The sequence below is a fragment of the Micropterus dolomieu genome, linkage group LG13, assembly GCF_021292245.1.
Source record: "Micropterus dolomieu isolate WLL.071019.BEF.003 ecotype Adirondacks linkage group LG13, ASM2129224v1, whole genome shotgun sequence".
NCBI lineage: Eukaryota > Metazoa > Chordata > Actinopteri > Centrarchiformes > Centrarchidae > Micropterus > Micropterus dolomieu.
The window spans coordinates 14,059,259-14,070,730 of record NC_060162.1 but is presented as its reverse complement, the minus strand read 5'-3'; the positions used below and the strand labels follow the sequence as shown (position 1 = coordinate 14,070,730).

At 43.7% G+C, this 11,472-nt stretch overlaps 1 protein-coding gene across 5 annotated transcripts in view; it reads left to right on the top strand.

The window, feature by feature from the left end:
• abl1 (c-abl oncogene 1, non-receptor tyrosine kinase) overlaps positions 1–11,409 on the top strand; it is a 35,227-nt gene extending 23,818 nt beyond the window's left edge. For 2 of the 5 annotated variants that reach the window (XM_046067842.1, XM_046067843.1), the window contains 10 exons: positions 1,780–1,944; positions 2,714–3,009; positions 4,924–5,196; positions 5,379–5,463; positions 5,764–5,941; positions 6,569–6,753; positions 6,942–7,094; positions 7,191–7,280; positions 7,462–7,590; positions 8,097–11,409. In XM_046067842.1, coding sequence (XP_045923798.1) covers positions 1,780–1,944; positions 2,714–3,009; positions 4,924–5,196; positions 5,379–5,463; positions 5,764–5,941; positions 6,569–6,753; positions 6,942–7,094; positions 7,191–7,280; positions 7,462–7,590; positions 8,097–9,778 — 3,236 coding nt within the window. In that variant the 3' untranslated portion in view covers positions 9,779–11,409. Of the gene's footprint in view, positions 1–1,779; positions 1,945–2,713; positions 3,010–4,905; positions 5,197–5,378; positions 5,464–5,763; positions 5,942–6,568; positions 6,754–6,941; positions 7,095–7,190; positions 7,281–7,461; positions 7,591–8,096 lie in introns of all 5 variants that reach the window. The other 3 variants (XM_046067844.1, XM_046067845.1, XM_046067841.1) reach the window with 2 other exon arrangements.
• Positions 11,410–11,472: the final 63 nt, after the last annotated feature.

Sequence of the window (11,472 nt, the reverse complement as noted above, 5' to 3'; positions counted from 1 at the left end):
TCCGTGGCTGTTCTTGAATGGCCCAGCCAGAGCCCTGACTTAAACCCAATTGAGCATCTCTGGAGAGACCTGAAAATGGCTGTCCACCAACGTTTACCATCCAACCTGACAGAACTGGAGAGGATCTGCAAGGAGGAATGGCAGAGGATACCCAAATCCAGATGTGAAAAACTTGTTGCATCTTTCCCAAAACGACTCATGGCTGTATTAGATCAAAAGGGTGCTTCTACTAAATACTGAGCAAAGGGTCTGAATACTTATGACCATGTGATATTTCAGTTTTTCTTTTTTAATAAATTTGCAAAAATTTCTACATTTCTGTTTTTTTCTGTCAAGATGGGGTGCTGAGTGTACATTACTGAGAAATAAAATGAACTTTTTTGACTTTTGGAAAATGGCTGCAATGAAACAGAGTGAAAAATTTAAAGGGGTCTGAATACTTTCCGTACCCACTGTACACTGCGGGAAACACTGTCCTTTTTTGCATAAAGGAAAATAATAGTTTTTGGATTGTGTTTAGCTTTCTTAATGGTCGTGGTGTAGTTTGACATTAGTAATTTAGCAATATTGCCTTTCTACAAAAGAAACATATCTACAGCTTAGTATTGTTGTCCAGTGTTACCAAATCCCCCGACTTTTCAAATCACCAGTTGTCATTCACTTATTTGTCTGTCTGTCTGTGTTTTGCTATATAAACAACTTCTAAATTGGCCTGATTTTCCTAAAACTACTAATGGGCACAACAACCTAACTTTGAGAAAATAAAGCAATACAAAAATTGCAGCGGCCGAAAATTATTCTACCATTAAATGTTTAAAAATGCATTTCTGCGCTTGGCCAATAATGCTTTAATTTGTCACTTTTGTAGCTGGCCACTATTTCTTCCAGTCGTACTGTGATTTTGGAGAATCAAGAGATAAAGTTCAGTTTATGTCGCTATTTTCTTACAGATTAATTTAAAAATATGTCCTCCATGTGTTTGTACTGCTTGTGAAAACCTAGTGCAGCTCTATCCTGTTGTCCCTGTCGGAAGGATGTGGGTGTTTGTGAGCTGGGGGAATGAAATGTAAGATGCCTCTAAAAGCGTGTGACAACAGCTGAGCAAGCCTGTGTGGCATCAAGCTCATGTTTAGGCCAAACTGCAGTTAAAAGTTCTCTTCTCACCTCACTCCTCCTTTTGGCTCTCTTCCTCTTAAGCACATTTTTTTCTTCTTTTCTCCTCATTCTTTCCATTTTCCACGTTTGTTCATTTAGCCTTCAGTTTTATTGCTCTAAAATTGCTGTCATTCAAGCTCTGTCTGTAATTAACATAACTGTAAGTTAAAGCGCTTTGAACTCTCGTTACCTGTGAGTGCAAGCACATCCATTCTACAGTTACAGTGAAGATTCATGCTGAGACACATTCTCACAGTCTGATATATGGTAGCTGTCTAGGTATTCAATAAAGTGAAAACTAAGCACAGTTAATCCAGGAAATGAAAAGTTATAAAGACAGCAGGGACACAGCAGGTCACATGATCAGGTTTATTACTCTAATCCCACGTTGGGATCACAGCTGATGACCTGCTTGTTGGAGTGAGGCCCAGCTGAAGGGGATGAAGAAGACCTTAAATGAGTTTGTGAAGCTGTATGGGAAAACCGCTTCACAATGTAGTCGCATATCAAACACACACGCCTACAGATCGGCCTCAGTCTCCGCTCAGCATTGTTTGGTGTTTTCCCTCACAGTTTAGTTAACTACATGTGTTCTGATAGCCTGATTGTCTTTTGTTTTTCCAGAAGCTCTCCAGAGACCAGATACTGAGATTCCAGGTCTGACAGAAGCGGCCCGCTGGAACTCCAAAGAAAACCTGTTGGCAGGACCCAGCGAGAATGACCCCAACCTGTTTGTCGCGCTCTATGATTTTGTGGCCAGTGGCGACAACACACTCAGCATTACTAAAGGTAAGATAAAAATTAAGCCGTTCTCATCCTCATGTATTTATAGTGTAGTCCAAGTAGGAATGATTCATTCAATGACATGTACATCTAGAAAACTTCTAAGTCTCAACAAGGTTATGAACCTTCCTGGGAATCTCCTTATTTGCTTCCCGTCTCCTTCCCCTCTTATCTTTATCTCCGTCTGACTCTCACTTCCTGACGATGGTCTCACACGTGGGTTTTTTCCCCTCTGAACCGACTATAAAACAATACGACAGATGGATCACACAGACAAACAGAGGAAGGAAGGGGGAGAACATATGCACCGGAATAAACAAGAAAATGTCCTCCACAATATTACTTTCAAGTTCATTCTAATATGAGCCAATGCACAAAAAAAGTTCATTTTACATTGGGTATATATTGCCAGTATTTTTTGTTGCATCCAGTCTAAACTAAGAAAAAAGACATTTCTTAAGTCTAGGTTGGATGACTGGTAGAAAAGAAAAGTCCCTGCCAGAGTTGTTGATGTGAGGAAACATGACGTTAGACACGGTGAATTCCTGCATGTTTGACTTAAAACTGAGTTAAATTCTAGTGCAGAGTCCATGCCATGGTAGCCTGTTCTTACAAGAATATGGAGGATTCACAACAGCCCCGCTTGAAATGCTGTTTTCAAGATCGCAGGAATGAGCTGCAACCATTAAGAATGATAATATTAAAGGATGGGTGTGCAGCCAATGAGGTACTTGCCCGGATGGTAATTAAAATTTTAATGTCACATGTTGACTAGGAGAGAAGTTGCGCGTGCTGGGTTACAACCACAACGGCGAGTGGTGCGAGGCACAGACCAAGAATGGCCAGGGTTGGGTTCCGTCCAACTACATCACACCTGTCAACAGCCTGGAGAAGCACAGCTGGTACCATGGACCCGTGTCACGCAATGCTGCAGAGTACCTGCTCAGCTCGGGCATCAACGGAAGCTTTCTGGTCCGCGAGAGTGAGAGCAGCCCTGGCCAGCGGTCCATTTCCCTGCGGTACGAGGGGAGAGTCTACCATTACAGGATTAACACTGCATCTGACAGCAAGGTAGGCTTCGATGGAAACACAGTGTGTATACACACCAAAAATGTCTTAGATTTATTAAATTATAAAGGTGTAAATGCTGGTGAGTTTTTGTTAAAGTGACCCCAACACATGCTCCTAAGGTTGATTTTAAGGTTCGTTCTGCTTTCATATATGCAGTAGTGAATGCATGTAATGGCTCTAAACTTCATTGTTTGATGTGGTTTTTTATTTTTTTCATGAAGGCAGGACGTTACTTACAGCGCAAGCCTGGATCTACCGCAATGTTCTATATCAGCTAGTTGGAATGTAATAACTAATTAATTTAAAGTAAAGATAGCAGCCAGGTGCAGTAACCAAGGGGATAGCTCGTCAGTCGGAGCAGTACTTTGAGAAATGAGAAGACATGGTATCGTACACACAAACACACACTCACAAAGTGACACTGTGATCTGCAAGAACAGATCAGTGCATTGTTCTGTTCTCTCTTTAAGCTGGCCAGGGCACATTTTTTTTTCCATCATTCAGAGACTTCAAACGCAAAGATGGAACTTGAGATGATAATTTTATTATTTTAGTGTCCCGAAAATGCTTAAAATTGTTATGAGGTTTTGAACTTGAAATCATAAGTGTGAAGAACAAAAAAAGGTTGGGCAAAGAAGGCAGGGTAGCCCACGGTTTATATTAAGAGCTTTTAAATAATGGGCAGGGTACCCCATCCCAATGGCCATGGCAGATAAGTTTCATCTGTGGGTTTCCCCCAAAACTCTGTCAATTGAGAAGCCGCTGCCATTTTGGCTGTGTCATCCTCCTGTCTGTGATGCAGCGAGGTGAGCTAGCTTGAGGAACGCTAGCTATGACAAGAATGCCTCTAACCACCACTGTGCCTCTCATAATGGCCAGCAGACGCGAGGCCCCGGCCAGACGCCCATGCTAAGACATGCATTAGCACAGACAGATGCAGCCAAGTATGCACATACACGGTTCCCCATCTCATACTGTTTTCCATCCTCCCACTGAGCTACAACTCAAGAGTCTGGTATGATAGACTTCTCCAATAATTTGAGATTACCTCAGCACTCCCCCTCCCGAGCTACAGCTTTGTTTCACACTGACTCTGATTAACACTGCTCTGAAAAACTATGGTATTTATGTTAGTAGGACTTTGTTATTAAGATGTTTTTCACTTGATTTAGTAAATGGTCATGGTTTAAGCATGGAGAGCAGCCAACTGATTGTTAAATCGTCTTTAGATTTCAAAGGTCTTTTCACTGCAGTCAAGGTTGTCCTATTTCCCTTTTGTCCTCCGCATGCCGTTCACAAGTAAAGAAATGCACAGTGCAGATTCTAGAGCAAATCATTTTCAGGGTTATGTAAGACTTGGACAATGGAAAGGACTGTGTCCACCGAGCCCTGACCAATATCCTTCCGTCCACCAGCTTCCTGACTAATGCCTTGTGAGTTGTTTATGAAGGCAATATTTGAGTGTTGTTTGTTAAGACTTTTTCATGCTGGCACTTTGCTATCTTTTTTTTTTCTTTTTCTGGCTTTTTATATATATATATATAAAAAAATAAAATAATTTCCCTAATGTCATTTGTTGTTTCCCGACATTATGTGTAAGCACTACCATTTTAATGCATTTTAACACAAGTAGTCATGTAGCCAAAACATTTGGTAACATTGTAACAGCTGTGTTGCACTGTTTATACAGGCTTTGACCTGCCTCATGAAAATGCTATAAGCTTGTATGTCATTGAAAATAAATCATCTTGTATTAATCCAAAAATTAAAACTATGTCAGATATTTGGTGTAGAACAGGAATTATTAGTGTTATCACAGTTGTAAAAATTATTTTTTTAAATTCTGCCGTTATCCTAAGCTGAACTGACCTCTCGTGTACATCTACTCAAATGTAGAATCTCTTCTTCCTCCAGCTGTACGTCTCGTCAGAAAGCCGTTTCAACACACTGGCGGAGCTGGTGCACCACCATTCCACCGTGGCCGACGGCCTCATCACCACGCTGCACTACCCGGCGCCGAAACGCAACAAGCCCACCATCTACGGAGTTTCTCCCAACTACGATAAGTGGGAGATGGAGCGCACAGACATTACCATGAAGCACAAGCTGGGAGGGGGCCAGTACGGGGAGGTATACGAGGGTGTTTGGAAGAAATACAACCTCACTGTGGCTGTCAAGACACTAAAGGTAAGAAGACGGCTTGAAAAAGAGTGGTCTGTGCAATAAGGACATTTTGACACCTACCGTCGTCACACATTTAACACTTTAGGTCTTTTATTTGGCTGAATAATGCTACCATCTGCTGTTATATGAATGCAACTGCAACCAGCTCTGGTTTTGCTCACTTTGTTTTGCTGATAATTGTCCAGGAGGATACGATGGAGGTGGAGGAGTTTCTCAAGGAGGCCGCTGTTATGAAAGAGATCAAACACCCGAATCTGGTACAACTGTTAGGTATGTATTTTAAAAGAGCCCTTGTTTTGTTAGATGAATTTCAGAGAAGTGATCCTATCTTGAACAGGACAAAAAAAAATATTGATCAAACATATAAACTCTTCTTAATACAGGATTTATTTTGGCAGTCTTTGCAGATGTACTCATGTTTGCAGGTTAAATAGTTTTTATCCTAGTGTAGCAGCATTCAAGCAGTTTTTAAGATTTTTTCTGCATAAAAGCTAATAAATGTAACATACAAACACAAGTTATTTAGTGAGTATTGATGCGTTCTGTTTCACAAACTTGTTTCTTTTGCAGGCGTGTGCACACGGGAGCCACCGTTCTACATTATCACAGAGTTTATGACCCACGGTAATCTACTAGACTACCTGAGGGAGTGCAACAGAGAGGAGGTCAATGCAGTAGTGCTGCTCCACATGGCCACACAGATCTCCTCTGCCATGGAGTACCTGGAGAAAAAAAACTTTATACACAGGTGGGTGTAAAAAGCTTACACTTCCTTTTTAACACGTACATTTAATGGGAGAGATTGGACAGAATTTATTGTCAAAGGTTTGTCAGGCAGCCTGATTGGGCTCTGGTCTCAGTCATAGCTGCAGGAGTGCTGGAGAAGAAAGAAATGTTCTTTGTCCTTAAATTTCATTTTCTCTTTTCTTTGCATTCCTGAGCTTCTCTCTCACCCTCCCATCTGTTCTCACAGTAGGACAGACTTGTATCACAGACAAGTCGGTGTTGTAACACAGCTCGTTTGTTCTGGCATGTTTAACAAGGCCCTTTTAGAAGGGATGAGATGATTAATGTCTTTCACATTTGCCAAAATGTATTTTAATTTTTAAACCTGACAAGACTCAGCTTGCGACTCTGCTCTACACAAAACATCTGTAGAAATTCAACACTGAAGTGGATGTTGTAACAAGACACACTATTAATCTTTGTTTTTCTTATTTTCTCTTTACTTCTGTTACTAACGGACGTGTATTCAAGTCAGCTTATACATTTTTTGGAGTATTTTACTGTGTACTGAATCTGATTGTAGAGCGTCAGGATTCCACTATGGCCTCCTGTTCGTCACTTATTCTCTCCTCTACGTTGTCTCCTGCAGGGACTTAGCTGCCCGTAACTGTCTAGTCGGGGAGAACCACCTGGTGAAGGTTGCAGACTTCGGCTTAAGCAGGCTAATGACTGGAGACACCTACACAGCTCATGCTGGGGCCAAGTTCCCCATCAAGTGGACCGCTCCAGAGAGTCTGGCCTACAACAAGTTCTCCATTAAGTCTGATGTCTGGGGTAAGTTTGATTCATTCAGTGTTTTTTTTTTTTTCTTTCAGGTCCCTCTTCACCAAGTGGAAACAATTTCACTCATTATACTATTACACTCCCACCATGACTTTATGTTCCAGTCATTAAGTTCTTGACATTTTTCTGTTGGTCGTACTGAGTCACACCACTTAACCGTCTCATGCCTTCATCTCCAGCATTTGGCGTGTTGCTGTGGGAGATCGCCACCTACGGCATGTCCCCCTACCCCGGCATTGACCTGTCCCAAGTGTACGAGCTGCTGGAGAAAGACTACCGTATGGACCGACCAGAGGGCTGCCCCGAGAAGGTCTACGAGCTGATGAGGGCCTGTGAGTAGCAAAACTCCTCTATCCAGAATTTGATTAAAGGTACTCTATGCAATTGGAAGAATTTTTTAAAAACCTATTTTGTTGTCTTCCTGTCAGGTTGGAGGTGGAACCCTTCAGAACGTCCATCTTTTGCTGAAACACACCAAGCCTTTGAAACCATGTTCCAGGAGTCCAGCATCTCTGATGGTCAGTGCTGCTGCCTTTTTCACCTTTACCTGTGGGTGGGTTTGTTTGATGCGTTTTATTGTCTTTGCTCTTGTGAAGCACTTTGTAACATAGTTTTGAAAAGTGCTCAATAAAATTATTATTATTAAGATGGGGAAAGTCATGTTTCGACACTTGTTAAATCTGGACTGATTGTCTTTAGAGGTGGAAAAGGAGCTGGGCAAGAAAGGGAAGAAGGCAACATTGGGATCCATCCAGCAGGCTCCAGAGCTGCCCACCAAAACCAGAACTCTCCGCAAAAACATGGACAACCGGGATGGAGATAGTCCAGGTGAGACGCACTGCAGTTGTTGCTACAACTTTTTGTAAAAAAATCCATCACAATTGTTCTTCTTGTTGGAAAATGTGAAATGAGTGTAATTATTACTGAAATTCATATAAAAATACTACTAAATGCTCTATGAAGACTTGAATCTTGAATCTTGTGAATCTTGATACTAAAAGATAAAGATGTTTGAGCAAAATTCGGATGGTGCTTTGCAAAAGTTACCATCTTGTTGTCTTATTTCCTAAGTCCTGCTAAGGCAGTCTGAGCCTTTAACACCCTCTGTGATCAAGTGCAGTCTGAGATCTTTGAGATCTTTGGCTGTAACCACAGAGCTAAGTGCCAGGTTGCTCCCACAGGTTCCTTTTGGCTCTTGGAGCGTGTGCCAACTCTGTCTTTCTTACACCCACTCACCTTTCTTAAACTACCCCCCCCCGTCTATCAAAGTAAATGGTAATTATAGTTTTATATTTAGTGAAAGTATTTTATTCTTGTTTTGGGCTCTTCCTCAGACCCAGTGGAGCTGGAGGCAGCTGTGTCGTCGCCCATGCTGCCCAGGAAAGAGCGGCCCCTCCTAGACAGCAACCTGAATGAGGATGACCGCTTGCTACCCAAAGACAAGACACGTGGCAGTGGCTTTCTCAGTCTCATCAAGAAAAAGAAAAAGAATGCACCCGCTCCACCCAAACGCAGCTCTTCTTTCAGAGAGATGGATGTCCACCCTGACAGGAGGGGCCTGACTCCAGATCCTCGGGACAGTGACAGCTTCAACAATGGGGCCTCTTTGGCCATTAATGATGTCACACATAGCCAAGACTCCAGCAAATTCCCGGGTACTAACAATAATGGGGCAGGGGGTATCACCAACGGGGCTCCTACCTACCCAGGTCCTTTGTTTCCCAGGAAGAAGGGAACTCCAGCAGTGCCTGGCCCTGGAGGAAAAGCAGCTACAACACCGCCAAGTGAGGAGGAATCCATGTCTAACTCGAAGCGTTTTCTCTGGTCCTCTAGCATGCCCGCTGGCTCAGATGGCACTGAATGGAAGTCTGTCACACTGCCGCGAGACCTCGGCCAGCGCCACTTTGACTCAGGCACCTTTGGGGGCAAACCAGCTCTGCCTCGCAAGAGAACCAGCGAGCAAAAAGGGGAGAATGCCCCTCGAAAGGGCACCCTGACTCCCCCGCCACGTCTGAACACCTTATCAGATATTTCTTCTGCCTTCTCAGGCAAAGACACTGATCCCAGTCCTGGTTCCAGTCCCCAGGCATTAACACCTAAGGGGGTCAGGAGCCCAGGATTGCCGGGGCTGGAGAACTCCAAGACCAGCGCTCTCCACGCTGAGCTACTCAAGCCCAATGTGTTCCCTGCTTTAGGGGCAGCTGGAGAAGAGTGCAGGGCCCGCAGAAACAAGCACACTGTGGACTCTTCGTCTGTCAGGGAAAGAGTAAAGTTACAGAAACCCAAGCCAGCCCCACCTCCACCACCAACCAACTCCAAAGCGGGCAGGATTTCCCGAAGCCCCACTCAAGAACTGCCCTCCCCCCCATCCACCACCTCAGACATCAAAGCTAAGGGCCTCCCCTCTGTCTCAGAGCCCCACCACTCAACCACTGCCAGTGACCAAGCCCGCTCACCCCTCAGTGAGGGCTCCAAAAAGCTGCCCCTGGGCTCCACTTCCAAACCTCAACCGTTAAAGACCTCCAACTCCTCCACATCAGTGACCACCTCCCTATCCAGCCAGAGCCTAGGAGGTTTCTCTTCCTCCCTCACCTCCCCCAGTGATCAGAGCTTGCCCACCGCTTTCATCCCCTTAGTGAACACCCGGCGCTCCCTCCGCAAGACTGCACCCCGCCAGGGTTCCGAGCGCACTCCCAACTCAGCCGTGACGCGTGAGATGGTGCTGGAAGGCAGCGAGCTGCTCCGCGCAGCTATTTGCCGCAACTCGGAGCAGACTGGTAGCCACAGCGCTGTGCTGGAGGCCGGCAAGAACCTGTCGAAGTACTGCATGAGCTACGTCGACTCCATACAGCAGATGAGGAACAAGTTTGCCTTCCGCGAGGCCATCAACAAGCTTGAGAACAGCCTGCGTGAGCTGCAGATCTGCCCCACAGCCACAGGGGGCGCCAATGCACAGCAGGACTTCAGCAAGCTGCTATCCTCTGTCAAAGAGATCAGTGACATTGTTCAGAGGTAGCGCCATAAAATATTAAAACTACCATGATATAAAACTGATGTGAACTGTATCTTACACTACCCTTTTTTCTGAGCATGCGCTGTGTTCCATGCCAAGCTCATGTTGAGGGTAAAGCCTGCATGAGAGCAGCAACAGAGTGTAGGTTTCACCCTACAGTACACTCTGAAACACTTAAGCCTGTGGTTACAGTGAATCGAATCAAAGGAATCTCTCTGTAGATGTCTTCAGACAGTTTGCAATATTGAAAAGCCTTAACCATGAATGAACAATGTCTTGTGGCCTTAATGAGAGGCGTGGGGCCAATTCTTTATCGACATGACTTTTCACCAATCATTTTTGAAATGATCATGTCATATGTATTCTAGTTGTTTTCCCCTTTTTTCAGTGACACTAATAGAGAAGAGGCCTGTGATATGTTTCCATCACTGCTAGTGTTTCAGTTTCCATCTATGCCGACGTTGAGCAAAAACAAAACACTTAACCTCATCTTGTTCTAGGATGCCTTCTAACACTTAAACGACTAATGTCGTAGTTTCCATTTTCACCTGTAAGCATTAGGGAGAATCTGGAATCACAGTGTTAATAACCTGATGCCTCTAACAAACATCCCAACATTTTCCATTACTTTGTACCATGTCATCAGTGATTGGTTGTGTGTCGAGTGATGAAAGCACGTCAGTGTTTGTTCTGTGTGAATGCTTTTTGCAGTATTTGCAACCATAAAGTAATAACGGGAGCAAGCAAACGAGGCAGGATGAGCCTCTGGCCTTCACCTTTTTGCTTCACTATACACTTTGGTAACAAATGGTGCCTTAAACACTATTGGCAGAGCTGTTTAAGACTTGCCACAAGTGCAGAAATGTGGCTTTTGCTGACTTGTGCCAAGTGGGCAGGAATAGCTGTGTTGATTTGTTCATTGGATTTAAATGTTCGATTGCCATACCAAAAACCTTGGTCTCCAGTCTGTACTGGAGAGGGACCAGGGTGAACGATCTCCGACTCAGTGGATCTGACTGTTTTATGTGCCCTTAAACTGGGATTTTTTTAAAAATATACAAGGTTGATTCAAGTTTCTATAAAAGCCAGTCCCAAAAGCCATCTATTGCACCTCAGCCTCCTTGCAGCAGCAACCTGATGGAGGGCTTGTCACATGGTCTAAAATGCTTTCCTACCCCAGCAAAAAACACAATGTATATCCTGGGGGAAACACTGGACTGAAATGTTTATGGATCTGTCACTTGCTGTCATACAAATGTAAGTTTTAGACTAAAATAACCTGAGATTACAATACCATATGTTCCTTTATTCTTGTCTGCAACTCTTGGACATGTTCAGTATTTGTGCTGTAGTTGCCTCACTGATGTGCCCTGTCTGACTGCGATGCCTTAAGACACAAGTCAACCGTAAGCTGCCTTGACTTCAACATGGTACTGTCAGTGTTGGCTTTTTTTTTTTTTTTTTAATTCCTACCCTTTACCAACCATACCACTACTCTACTCTATTTTGTGTCTAAGCCTCCTCACAAATTTTGCTTTCCTTTGTAAATATGTTTTTTCCTATTTGTTTCTCCCTCTAGCCTTGGTGCAATTTTTGTTGCAATAAAATACAAAGCAGTTTTGCTACTTGAAATACATTGAGTCTGCTTTTTCCACACAAGATCCTTTTCCTCAAAACAGCTGCAGTAATATCCAACC